Here is a 14715-nt window from a genome sequence, read left to right on the forward strand (position 1 = left end):
TCTGAGTTGAGGGATTGAACTTGGTCTTTACATAATAGTATAATGGAAAGTGCTTAGAGGCTACACCTCTGAGTTGAGGCATTGAGCTTGATAGTTGCACAATAGTATAATGGACCAGAGCTTGGAGGGAACACTTCTGAGTTTAGTCATTCAGCTTGATAGTTACAGAATTGAATAATAATACTGAGCCTGGTGGTTACACTTTTGAGTTGAGACCACAGATCTTGGAAATTACACTACAGAATGATGGAACAGAGTTTGGTGGTTTCACTTCAGAGTTCAGGCAGATGCCAAGAGGAACAGTCTCTTCATATAGTTAACAAACCACTCACAGCTGACGATCCTCCCCCCACCCCCCAGCAGCAGAAGAAACATTTCCTTTTTGTTGGTTCAGTCCCAACCTTCTTAGTAGAACTCACAGCAGAACTCTGACAACATAATTCACAGTGTAACTTGCTACCCGCAGTGTAAGGGCAGGTCAGTCTCCATTTTATTCCTGTACTAGACCAAACTGATGGCGCAGTCAGGCAATGCAGAACTACTTGCAATATCGCCAGTGTCTGCCTTATTATATTTGTCCATGACGCCCACTACAATCCACGAAGATACACCATGACGTTCATTATTGTGCTTGTTGCAATGGTTCTAACCACTGTCAGATTTAAGGGTTTCTTCATTCTTCAGCTTATTTCTCTCGGTTCTGCACACTAATCACTTCAGTGGCTGGCTAGTTACCCATGTGGTCAAAATTGTTGGTACCCCTCGTTTAATGACAGAAAAACCCGCAATTGTCACAGAAATAACATGAATCTGACAAAAGTAACATAGTAACATAGTTAGTAAGGCCGAAAAAAGACATTTGTCCATCCAGTTCAGCCTATATTCCATCATAATAAATACCCAGACCTACGTCCTTCTACAGAACCTAATAATTGTATGATACAATATTGTTCTGCTCCAGGAAGACATCCAGGCCTCTCTTGAACCCCTCGACTGAGTTCGCCATCACCACCTCCTCAGGCAAGCAATTCCAGATTCTCACTGCCCTAACAGTAAAGAATCCTCTTCTATGTTGGTGGAAAAACCTTCTCTCCTCCAGACGCAAAGAATGCCCCCTTGTGCCCGTCACCTTCCTTGGTATAAACAGATCCTCAGCGAGATATTTGTATTGTCCCCTTATATACTTATACATGTAGTAATCTACTATATAATTGTCTAAGGGTCACTTTCCGTCTTTCTGTCTGTCTTTCTGTGTGTCTGTAACGGAAATCCCAAGTCGCTGATTGGTCGTGGCTGTTTTGCCGCTACCAATCAGCGACGGGTACAGTCCGGTGGCAAAATGGCCACTCCTTACTCCTCGCAGTCAGTGCCCGCTCCATACTTCCCTCCAGTCAGCGCTCACACAGGGTTAATGGCATCGTTAATGGACCGCGTTATGCCGCGATGTAACGCACTCCGTTAACGCTGCTATTAACCCTGTGTGACCAACTTTTTACTATTGATGCTGCCTATGCGGCATCAATAGTAAAAGATCTAATGTTAAAAATAATAAAAAATTGTTATATACTCACCGTCCGTCGGCCCCTTGGATCCAGAACAGGCCTTTCCCGCTCCTCGTGACGCTCCGGTGACCGCTCCATGCATTGCGATCTCGCGAGATGATGACCTGGTGGTCTCGCGAGACCGCTACGTCATCATCTTGCGAGACCGCAATGCACTCTTGAGACCGGAGCGCGCGAGGAGCGTCGGTAAACGCTTCGCCTGGATCCGGGGGCCAACGGAAGGTGAGTATATAACTATTTTTTATTTTAATTCTTTTTTTTAACAGGGATATGATGCCCACATTGCTATATACTACGTGGGCTGTGCAATATACTATGTGGGATGTGCAATATACTACGTGGGCTGTGCAATATACTACATAAGCTGTGCAATATACTGCGTGGGCTGTGCTATATACTGCATGGGCTGTGATATACACTACATGGGCTGTGAAATATACTACATGGGCTGTGCAATATACTATGTGGGCTGTGCAATATACTACGTGGGCTGTGCAATGCACTACGTGGGCTGTGCAATGTACTATGTCGACTGTGCAATGTACTACGTGGGCTGTGCAATATACTGCATGGGCTGTGCTATATACTACGTGGGCTGTGCAATATACTACGTGGGCTGTGCAATATACTACGTGGGCTGTGCAATATACTACGTGGGCTGTGTTATACACTACGTGGCCTGTGTTATACACTACGTGGCCTGTGTTATACACTATGTGGCCTGTATTACACACTACGTGGGCTGTGTTATATACTGCATGCGTGGGCTGTTATATACTACGTGAGCTGTGTTATATGCTACGTGGGCTGTTATAAACTATGTGGCTGTGTTATATGCTATGTGGGCTGTTATACACTTCGTGGGCTGTGCTATATACTACGTGGCTGTGCTATATACTCCGTGGGCTGTGTTATATACTCCGTGGGCTGTGCTATATACTCCATGGGCTGTGCTATATACTATGTGGCTGTGCTATATGCTACGTGGCTGTGCAATATACTACGTGGCTGTGCAATATACTACGTGGCTGTGCAATATACTACGTGGCTGTGCTATTTACTATGTGGGCTGTTATATACTACGTGGCTGTGCTATATACTATGTGGCCGGCCGCAAACAATCCGGCCGCGAATTGGCGTGGGATTTGAACCACGCTTCGCCAATTGGTCGCGACCGGCCTGAATCCTGTGTATTCAATGTATTATTCTAAAATCTTCATAAACTACATACATATTCTATAATACCCGATGCATTAGAATCAGGCTACCATCTAGTAATAAATAAAAGATCTATGAAAATGAACAAATGAAAGTCAGACATTGCTTTTCAACAATGCTTCCACAGAATTTAAAATAAATAGACCTGGCAGAAATGATGGTACCCCTGAAAATAATGTGACAAAAGGGACATGTTAAATCTACAGTAGGTGTTTCCAATAATTAACATCACAGGTGTCTACAATCCTGGATTCAGTGAGTGGGCCTGTATATAGGGCTACAGATACTCACTGTGCTGTTTGGTGACATGGTGTGTATCACACTCAACATGGACCAGAGGAAGCGAAGGAAAGAGTTGTCTCAGGAGATTAGAAAGAAAATTATAGACAAACATGTTAAAGGTAAAAGTTATGAGACCATCTCCAAGCAGATTGATACTCCTGTGACTACAGTTGCACATATTATTCAGAAATGTAAGATCTATGGGACTGTAGCCAGCCTCCCTGGACATGGCCGCAGGAGGAAAATTGATTACAAATCAAAAAGACGGATAATAGGAATGGCAACAAAAGAGCCCAGAAAAACTTCTAAACAGATTAAAGGTGAATTTCAATCTCAGGGAACATCAGTGCCTGATCGCACCATCTGTTGTTGTATGAGCCAAAGTGGACTTCACGGGAGGCGACCAAGGAGGACACCATTGTTGAAAAAAATCATAAAATAGCCAGACTGGAATTTGCCGAACTACATGTTGACAAGCCACAAAGCTTCTGGGAGAATGTCCTATGGACAGATGAGACAAAAATGGAACTTTTTGGCAAGGCACATCAGCTCTATGTTCTATGAAAAATGAAGCATATCAAGAAAAGAACACTGTCCCTGCTGTGAAACATGGAGGAGGCTCTGTTATGCTCTGGGGCTGCTTTGCTGCATCTGGCACAGGGTGTCTAGAATCTGTGCAGGGTACAATGAAATCTCAAGACTATCAAGGGAATCTAGAGAGAAATGTTCTGCCCAGTGTCAGAAAGCTTGGTCTCAGTCACAGGTCATGGGTCTTGCAACAGGATAATGACCCAAAACACACAGGTAAAAATGCCCAAGAATGGCTAAGAGGAAAACATTGGACTATTCTGGAGTGGCCTTCTATGAGTCCTGACCTAAATCCTATTGAGCATCTTTGGAAAGAGCTGAAACATGCCGTCTGGAAAAGGCAGCCTTCAAACACGAGACAACTGGAGCAGATTGATCTTGAGGAGTGGCCAAAATACCTGTCGAGAGGTGCAGACGTCTCATTGACAGTTATAGGAATCGTTTGATTGCACTGATTGCCTCAAAAGGTTGTGCAACAAAATATTAAGTTAAAGTTTCTGTCCAGGCCTATTTCATGAGTTATTTTTTTTTTAATTCTGTGGAAGCATGGTTAAAAAGCAATGTCTGACTTTCATTTGTTAATTTTCATAGATCTTTTATTTATTATTACTTTAGTCAGATTCAAGTTATTTCTGTGACCATTGTGGGTTTTTCTGTCACTAAACGAGGGGCACCAACAATTTTGATCACGTGTGTATATGGCTAACTCACTTAGTCTAAGTTCACATTTGCGTTGTGCGCCGCAGCGTCGTCGCCGCAACGCACAACGCAAACAAAAACGCAGCAAAACGCATGCACAACGCAGCGTTTTGCGCCGCATGCGTTCAACGCATGCGTCGCAAAACGCAGCGGGTTTTTGAAACGCAGTTGCGTTTTTACCAAAAAACGCAGCGTTTTAAGACGCATGCGTTTTTAGTGCAGTGAGTCATTCTTCATCCCCCACCCACAAAAAAAAGTGTCTACACAACCACCAATGGCTAGAAGAGGGTTTGTGTTATACAAATGTGTATATACCCTGGCAGAGATGAATTCCTCCCATTTTGCTGGTATTCATGATGGAGCGAACCATGAACAGTATCTACATGGATATGGAGATGGAATTTGCCTTGGCTCATGCCTATGCTGTTGCCTGTTTTAATGAAAGGGAAAGGGAAAAACGGAGATGGATTCGTCGCCGCTTTTGGATACACCCTATAGTTGAAGTCCGGGAGAGCCGTGGAGCATACCATTGCTTGTTTGGCGAACTGAATGACAACCGGGAAAAATATTTTGAATATACCAGGATGTCACAGGACAGTTTCCGCTATCTTCTGCGTCGGGTGGAAGGATCCATTAGCAGGCAGGATACGCAGCTCCGGAGAGCTATTTCCGCAGAGGAACGGCTGCTGGTGACTCTACGGTACGTTGCTGTTTGAATGACTGTGATATGTATTTACTTTTTATTTTATTTTATTTATTTTTTTTAATTATAATGGTCAATGTACTTTTATAAATTACAATGTGCTTTATTCTAAATTTCTTTATCTTCTTGGCAGTTTCCTGGCTACCGGAGAGACGTTGAGATCACTTCATTTTCAATTCCGGATTGGAGTCTCCACACTTTCAGGAATTATTGCAGAGACATGCCGCGCTTTGTGGGATAATCTCCGGGAGGAATTTTTACCTGTCCCTACAAGCGAAATCTGGGAGGCCAACGCACAGAAATTCGGGCAAGTGTGTAATTTTCCAAACTGTATTGGCGCAGTAGATGGAAAGCACATTCGGATTACCAAACCTGCGAAAAGTGGATCCCTTTTCTACAATTACAAAAAATACTTTTCAACTGTTCTCATGGCAATTGCCGATGCGGACTGCCGTTTTCTCGCAGTGGACATTGGTGCATTTGGGCGTGCAAATGACTCGCGCACATTTAAAGAGTCGGATATGGGCCAAAAATTATATGGAAACAATTTTAATTTCCCACAGCCACAACCTCTTCCCCACACCGAAGGCCCTGCGATGCCATTTGTTGTGGTTGGGGATGAGGCATTCCAAATGTCTGCCAACCTATTGAAACCCTACTCCAGTCGGGGCTTGGACCATACAAAAAGGGTTTTCAATTACAGACTGTCCAGGGCCAGAAGGACTGTGGAGTGCGCCTTTGGCATCCTTGTTTCCAAATGGCGGATATTGGGATCGGCCATTAATCTTAAAATTGAAACAGTGGATGAGGTGGTGAAGGCTTGTGTGGTTCTCCACAATTTCATTATGGCCAAAGAGAGACTAAATGTGGAACTCGATGAACCCATAGCCAACCCATTGCCCGATTACCATGATCATCCTCTGAGGACAAGTGTGGAAATTGCGCAGATGCGGGATCGTTTTGCGGCCTATTTTGTGTCAGATGTTGGCCGTGTGTCATGGCAAGATCAAATGGTGTAGTAATGTAACTTTTGAACTGTCTTCTGATTGTAACTACACCAATAATACCTCTACTGTGACTGTTAAAAATATATGAAAATAAAGTAATTTTCCGTTAAATGTGCAATAAATGTTCCGTTTAGGTAGGTTGGGTATATGTCAAATTTTGCATCTAAGTATAGTTCACAAATTTAATGTTCCTATAAAAAACTGGAACCTGTTGTTTTTAAAATGTTGTTAAATAAAAATTTTTTAAAATTCTATACCGATTCAAATAGCATTTTTATACCATAACATAACATATACTTGTTTGTCTGATCGACGTGTATCTTTGTGTTTTACATCAAAAGCAACGATAACAGCGATGTTTTACAATTGAAACCAGGGTAAATATCTGAAGCGTGGCCCTGCGCTTAGCAACATGATGTTTACCCTGGTTACCCGTGTGCCTCTGCATCATTGTTCGCTGGAGAGCTGTCTGTGACAGCTCTCCAGGGACCAATCAGCGGACGCTGCAGTGATCTGCATTATTGTCTGTTTCGCTGCTGCATTAAGTGTGAACACCTCATACACTTTAGTGTTTGTGAACACCTCATACAGCAATGAGAGATACCCCAAAAAAGGCAAACTAACAATTGTAAAAATAGTGTCTGACATTGCATATATGAGGTGTTTGAAGCACAAAATATGTGTAGACAGCACACGGCGTGACTTGCCGAGATAAATTCAGGAAAATAATAACAAAAATAATAACAAATAGTGTTTTTTTAAACCAAAATTTTTTATTTGGGGGAAAACAGAAAAAAAAAGGGGTTATTAAACTTAGGTGGTTTCAACCTGTGCCACCAGGGGGGAATGGTAGGTGTCTTCTTTGGAATGGGGAGATGAAGGGGAGGATGATGGCGAAGAGGAGGATGATGGAGAAGAGGACGATGATGTCAGATAATCAAGGAGGCTTGATGGCAGATCCAAACCCTCCCCAGGGTATACTGGGGAAGAAACCGCCACCTCTGTAGGGGAGGGAGGAGGCAACACAAGCCTTGTTTGTCTTGGTTGGCCCTGGCTGCTCCTTCTGCGGCTAGAGCCCCGACGCGCAGTTGGTGTCTGCACTGGAGCAGCCAGAGCCTCACTGTGTGCCCGTGTGTGTTTCCTCTTCCTTTTTTTTTTGGTCCCGTGGCAGCTCCCCCAGCATGACGCCTACGGGAGGATGAAGACATGGCAGGAGCAGGAGTCGGCGGCACTATGTTATGGTGCCTGTGGTGGCGTCGCTCGGCACGTGGACCACGGTGGGGTGGCTGGAGTGGCTCTCCAGCAGGAGTGGGAGTCATGCTTGCCAGCGACGGCACTACTGCCATTGTCGCTGACTGCATGACCCCAGCCTGCTGGAGAGCCCTCATGTAGGTAGTGTTGCAGGCCTGCATCACTGAAATCTGTAGTTCCGGCGTAAGGTGTTCCACCATGCCCTTAGCAATGGTACTAAAGAAATGTTTTGCCGGATTTGAGAGCTCGGTTTCAATTGTTTCAAGGCGCCGGTCGATATTGGACAGACGAGTGTCCATGTTATCGCTCAACGCCTTGAAACAGTTCTGGAAAACCGTGCTCAAATGCAAAAATTTGGGCATGGCTGGCCTGTCCGAGGCCCGCTGGCGCTGTCGGGAATACCCAAACGAAGGTGCGCCAGAGGCCTCGGCCAGGGGAACACCTGATGTACCGGCTGCCGGTTCTCCAGATGGCGGTGCAAGCCTGCTGTCGCTGTGGGAGGGCTGTGATGGGTCAGATGGCGATTCATGAAGGGCCGCTTCTGCGGGGCGAGCTCTCTCGAGGGTGCTGCTGTGTGTCCTGTGAAAAGATAATGAAAAAATTAGTCTTCAATGAATAATCTCTCCCATACGCCAACTCCTGGAATAAAAATAGCATTACATTACACAACAATACAAATCCTCGGTCTCACAGTCTGTGTGGCCAATAATTAATTTCTGATTGTTATCGCCAGCTGACCGTTATGGCTGACGATAACAATCATGGACATTCCCGCTGCCAAAGCCTTTTGACCGCATACCACTGTGGGAACAAAAATTTTGGAATCGAAAACTCTTTCTGGAAGCTGCCTATGGCGCAAAAATAGTTGAAAATTTAATGTCAAGATAAAAAAAAAAAAAAAAAATACACAGTGATTTTGCTGATCTCATTGCAGGAACGACCATGACGTTAGGATCATGTGATCGAGACTTTATCATTATTCCTGCAATCAGAACTACCCTGACTCAGAACTTAACCTGTCATGGACTACAAGGACTCACGCTTAACCCAAAAAAGTAACTAATGGCCTATATAGCATTTTAATAGAGATAAATTTACGTGGATGGCCAATATGTTACGCTGACTACATGGATGGGCAATACAGTATGTGCCTGGGAAATATACTATGTGGATACGTGGCTAGAACGTGTACAATGTGGCTGCGATATTGTTCCCTGCCAATATACTATGTGGATGCACAATGTACGTGGCTGGGCAATGTACTATGTGGCTGTGCAGTAGGCTATGTGGCTGGGCACTGTAATGGGGCTGTGCAATATGGTTTGTGAACAAAATACTTACTGTCGGCGGCCAAGGACCGGTCTTAAGAACTGTAAACATTTTGCATATTTGTAGGGCACAGACTTGGCCGCAGCAGCACCACTCTTCGAACGCTCCTCTTCAGCCCGTATCCCCTTATTGAAACGGTCCTTTATGGATCGCCATCTGATCCTCAACCTTTTAACTGTGAATGCAAAGGAAAAAAAAAGGTTACATATGTAGCATTTTAAATGGATAAAACAACCGTGTGCGATGCAAAACTTTAGGCGTTGATTACATCACACACGGTTGTGTTTATCCTGGAAAGATGGTGGGTCATAGCAGCGTATCTGCACGGCGTATCAGCAATACTCACCAAAGTTGGCTTTGTCCTTGGCAGGAGCAATGTCAAAGCCCTCCCACATCGACTTTGCCACCTCTACCCACAAACGCCTCAACACCACCTGGTCCATGTGCCGGGAGTCACGGCTGTCCCACAACGGGCCACGCTCCTGGATGCTGGATATCAGGAGCTCCACATCAATGACTCCTTGGTCCCGTTGTGAAACCTAGAAAAATTACAAACCAAAAAGGTTACAAATATGCAAATATTAACAACCACCAGCACCTGTCATGATATGTACCTTGGCCCTATCCTTTGTCATTTGATATATGTATATTGATGGTTTCTACACCTGTATTTTTGAATGTTTTTGTTCTGAAAGTTTCACCTTTGTTACCTTCCCCCAATACTTGCTACCCTGAAAAGTTATAATGTAAGCTTAGTAAACATCCCTAGTGAAAGCATGATGCTACTCAAAAAAAAATTAGAAATTGTTTTAAAAAAATACTCACTCGCCGTCCTGATGCCACACCTTGGCCCTGACCTCGCTGCTCCCGCTGACTTCCTTCACCCTCACTTGAAGAAGCCTGTAAAAATTGTATAAAGAAATTATTTTCAAAACTACAAATGACAGCGAATAGTAAGCAAATTGACATAATTACTCACCGCACTCCCCTGCGCCGATTGGCTAGATTCAGAAACAGTTGCCATTTTTGCACGTTTGTTCTGGCATGAAAAAAAATGAAAAAAAAAAAATCAAATCCAAACCTAAATATGGCACATACAATAAAATAGGCCCAAAAATTTATACAACAACCACAATTGACTGTTGACTGATAGGACAATGCAAAAATAAGAAAGCGACACCACAACGCCATACATTGCAAGAGAAGACAATCAATAGAAGAAACTATACAAGAATAGACCCAAACAAAAAATCAAAAATAGACACCTCTGTCCAAATTTTTACATATCAAAACTTTCAAAAAAAACATTACAGGCACAAAAAGTACAATGAAATAGCAAAATAATGAACGCCATACTTTACAATTGCAACAAGACATGATCCAAAAAAACACCATCTTGTGACATCTAACCACAGAAAGACATGAAAAAAAGGCAATAAAAACCATTCTAGATAACAAGCAATAAACATTACAGGACAACCGCTGTAAAAATATACAGCAACCCAAAGATAAACCATAGCCATATAGAAAAGAAAACACATGAAATTTTAAAAAAGGCCACCACCAAAAATAATAAAAACAAATAAAAATTATACTACACACTTCGCAATGCAATCAGTCAATGAAGGAAGATATATGCCATACGGAAAACGACGTAAAAACATCAGCGATATTTTTTAAAATAAAGGGAAAGTACAATTGAAACTATAATGGCATAGCAGCACGGAACTATACAATACAAAGACATCATAAATGTTGCCCCCCCACCAGCAAGAAAATACACTCAAGGAAAGAAAAAATAAAGCCAACAGCATAATCCAAAACACAGCAAGACATGAGCCAAGAAAATGCCACACAGTTACCACCAACAATAGAAACCAGAAAAACATGCACCAGAAATTTTACAAGACAAAATGAGCCAAAATCAATACATTGAACAACCACATGACACAAGAACAAAACACATAACCAAACCAAAACCAACGTTAAAAAAAAAAAAAAAAAAAAAAAAAGACAATAAACGCAATCATATAAACCCAGAAGAACATCAGAATCAGAAAAACAATTTTTCAATAACAACCCATAACCGTAATAGCACAGACCAAACATTGCAAAAATAAATACAAATCAAGAAATAAAACACAGAATACAAAATGTGCAAAGAGAAATATATACTTACAAGTTTGGCAAGCAGATTCTCTCTTCGGTGATGACTTGTGAAAGACAATGGCAAACCCCTCTTTTCTTTATATATATAGGTTGTTTTTTTTGTGTCTAGACAAAGTGTAGACAATGTTTTGCATTTTTTATTGGAAAACGCATGCGTCGTACAACGCACCACGACGCAAGTACTTGCGTCGTCTGCGTTGTCAATACAAGTCAATGGGGAAAAAGGCGCATCGACTACGCAAACACGATGCAAACACGACGCATGCGTTTTTTAAAAGGTCGGCGCCGCCCGAAAAATGCAACATGTTGCGTTTGCCGCGCCCAGACAGGTGCGCCCTAACGCCGCATGCGGCGTAAAACGCAACAAAACGCAACACAACGCATGCACATGCGGCGCCAATGTTAAAGATAGGGCCGCACGACGCATGCGTTTTGTTGCGGCGGAGACGCTGCGGCGCAAACCGCAAATGTGAACGTACCCTTATTCAGTGCAACCCTTTTTAGTGCTCTTACGTGGTCACCGTCATTTCCCCAAACCGGAGAATTTAGGAAACTCTGTAATATATCTTATCAGAATAATATGCTTCTGTCTCCAATCATGAGACACGAGACACTTCTATTCCCCATGCCTCCCAAACTTATTATTCACTCTGATTTACAGCTAAAATCCACCTTGCGCTAAACAAGGACACAGTGAGATATCACATTATAGCTGCCTATTGAGGTCTATGGAGAGAGGAGGAGCAGAGAGACATACACAGATGATACTCCTGCTTTCTAGTAAGTGTTTTTAGCAACACAGGGCTGGATTCACAGCTACACTACTTAGTTCTTATCTTGCATTCTTGTGCGACCATGGGCAGCCCTTGCCTAAAACTGGGCATCTGTGCAACTCTTCTCTTGGCTGTGTCTTGTCAGGGTACTCTGCATACTGCTTGTAGACTGACACCTACAATGGTCGATCACGGCCATCCTATGTTCCCACTGCTCAGTACCCAGAGTGAACATATATATAACATGCAGTACCGGCAAGAAACAAACATCAAACAGCGTATATACAGTATAGCGCTATTCTTTTGCAATGACATAAAGAGTTTGCACGAGCCTGCTTGTTGACTAGTTCCTAAAAGGGCCAGTACCCATTGTTTTCTGTGCTTTGGCACGTACATCACATGACAGTACACCTCTAGAGCGTAAACTGAGAATCAGGGTCCCCCTGATCGTGTGAATAAATTGTAAGCTGCTCATGTGCAGTTCGGCCATAGAAGTGAGCTGAGAGGACCGCGCGGGCACTACCAACTGTTCATTCTCAGTAGTAGTGAGATGGGGGACCCCACAGATTGAGATATTGCTGTTTGAGATGAGAGTAACTCCTTTAAGCTTCCACTTTAAAGGTGTTCTGCAGCAGCTTAAATAGTATTTTAAGAGGATAGAAGAGTCAACGTCAAGGGTTAATTACGAGGAGGTTCTACAATCCAACATCTCAATATAAACCGCAGCTGCTGAAGAACATCTTCATGGCAATCAGTGACTTACAACCATCTAGACACCTGTTTTGACATTTTCGGTATCCAATCACAGTGCAAGAATTTGTGATTTTTTTAGTCAGTGGCTCCTCGATCGTTATTAGGCAACCTATGACCTTTGGGGCATTAATTATATAACCCTTACTGAGCAGGGAAGTTGTGCAGGTTCTGGCCAGGGCGACCATGATGTGCCGACACTTACCTTGCTGGTAGTCATTTGCCATCCCTGCCAGCGTGTAGAAAATCTGTAAGTGAAGGGTTAGAAGCCGCGCTCGCTGCTCGCTCTAGATTCCTGCTCATTGCTCACAGTTTGAGCGGCAGGAAACCAAGTGTAAGCCACAACACACGGCAATGTCACGATGCTGACACAGATGTGAGCGCCCCTACACACTTACGTCACGGAAAGCAGCGCCCAGCACAGCTGAGGTTGGCATTTTTGAAGAATGATCAGATCTGTTTTGTGCCTTTTTAGTCTTTGCATTTCTGTTACATATATTGTGTAATATCCTCCAAAAATAATTCTTCCTCTTTAAACCAGTCACAGAGGTTCCCCTATGTCATAAATGGGGGCAGTGGTATAACATGGGGGAATCCATTGGGGCAGCACAGTCTATGGGGGCTCAAAATTTCATCTGCATCCACTGTCAAATAATCGACATCTGGCAGTGGATCGCCCCCCGATAGGGCAGTGGGGTACTTGCTACCGGGTCCTTCGGTTCTCAGTGGCGATGTCACGGTGGCTGACCCGGTCCGTGGCCCTAGGGGAACGTCCGTTGTAAATGGGGGAAAGGTCTTTAAAGGGATAATGTTTGTGATGCCACCTGTGGTATTCGGTCAGGGTGACCGACGCTGCTTAAAGGTCCGCTGGGGCGATGTTATGGCAGCTAGATGGTATACCTTCCCACAGGTGAAGTATGTCCCCAGGGCTTCCCAGAGTGTAGATGGTGGATGGTGGATGATGTAAGGCGCAGTGAATAATGAGTACACAAGGTTGCAGTCTCTTTACCTTTACTGAAGGCTTCAGCGTCCACAGTCCAGGGTAGGGACCACAGGGTAGGCAGAGTCCGGCCGGTATTAATAGCAAAAACTTTCACGATGTCATCAGGAACAGTCTCTTCGAAAAGCTCTTCTTGTAAAACCAGTAGAGAGCACCTTTAAGAAGGTGCAAACTATGTACAGGCAGTTTGTGATCATGCGCAGTTCATGATTCCGCAGTTCTTTTGAAACAATGATGAAACTTGTGCAAAACTGAGGATCCCTTTAACGCGGGACCCCTTTAAGGAAGTAACCCTAGACAGGTTCAAACTGAAAAAAGCAGCAAAAAGGAAATGTTTTTTTTTTAAGAACTATTTACACTCTTCAGGTCCTTCGAGGTTTATTGATGCCACTCTGGGGGTAGTACCGGTGGGGGTAGTCCTGTTGGATATCGGCTACTACTGGGTACTACGTAGAATGCGTCTGCATTCCGGATAGGGGTCTGTGTACTCACAGTTTTCCATGCTACTGAGGTCTGGGTGCACTTCGAACACACGGTGACCGATGCAGGGGTCACCTGTTCGGGTGGAGCTTGTGTCGTTTCCTTAGGCACGGGTGCAGAGCGGTGGGGTGGTGATGCAGTGACTTCTGGCTTGTACTTGTAAACATGGAGAGCATACCACCCTTTGTCTCCCCAATGCCGCGTGTACGTGACACGGTCACCTGGATACAGATCCCGACCTGGGTGTTGCTCCATGAGGTGCGCCTCCACATCTCGCCTGTTCACAAACACCTCCGGATAGAGGCCTGGTTCTTTTATGAAGCCCAAGCCTCCCTGCAGGTGGAAGGTTATGACTGTCCCGTAACGCTGTGGGCCCTAGTCCTCCTGACTTGTCTGACTAGCATGAGCTTTGGCCTGCAGGTCTCTCTCACGGTCGGCCTGGCGTCTGAGTTCTTTCTTCCTGGCCCACTCTTCCTGCTGCCGGTAATCCTGCTGGGAAACGACCTCTATGCTCTCTCCTTCCCGTTGAGCCTCCCCAGGGAACCCGATCAGGTCGGTGGTGGTATGGGTCCACTTGAATGTCACCCACTCTCCCTGGACATTCACAGTCTGCTTGGTGGGTTGCAGTGGGACGTCGGAGGTATTTAAGGTCTCCCAGGGCCTCTCGCATTCTATGCGGCTACATACCCGGTCGGGTGGTGGTGGCGGGGGTGAGTCTATGGCCACTAGCAGGGGCTCTTCGGCTACCGGGGCAGGGTCGGTGTTGTTACCTGCCTCCGTGGCGTCTCCGGTGCCGGTCTCCGCTGCCACAGGCTGGGGTTCCTGCGGCTGGCTGCATCGCTGCTCCTCAGGGCTGGCAGTCGCACGATGGCACAAGCTCTAGAGCTGCCGACACAGCTCGTCT

At 44.6% G+C, this 14715-nt stretch overlaps 1 protein-coding gene across 3 annotated transcripts in view; it reads right to left on the bottom strand.

Moving 5' to 3' along the window:
- Positions 1-12654, bottom strand: part of SH2D2A (SH2 domain containing 2A) — a 42458-nt gene extending 29804 nt beyond the window's left edge. For 2 of the 3 annotated variants that reach the window (XM_069728148.1, XM_069728139.1), the window contains exon 1: positions 12537-12654. In XM_069728148.1, coding sequence (XP_069584249.1) covers positions 12537-12558 — 22 coding nt within the window. In that variant the 5' untranslated portion in view covers positions 12559-12654. Of the gene's footprint in view, positions 1-6819; positions 7890-8651; positions 8815-8985; positions 9179-9464; positions 9540-9618; positions 9679-12536 lie in introns of those variants that run through there. The other variant, XM_069728133.1, reaches the window with a different exon arrangement.
- Between the last annotated feature and the right edge of the window lie 2061 nt (positions 12655-14715).

Source organism: Ranitomeya imitator, chromosome 1 (genome assembly GCF_032444005.1).
Source record: "Ranitomeya imitator isolate aRanImi1 chromosome 1, aRanImi1.pri, whole genome shotgun sequence".
NCBI lineage: Eukaryota > Metazoa > Chordata > Amphibia > Anura > Dendrobatidae > Ranitomeya > Ranitomeya imitator.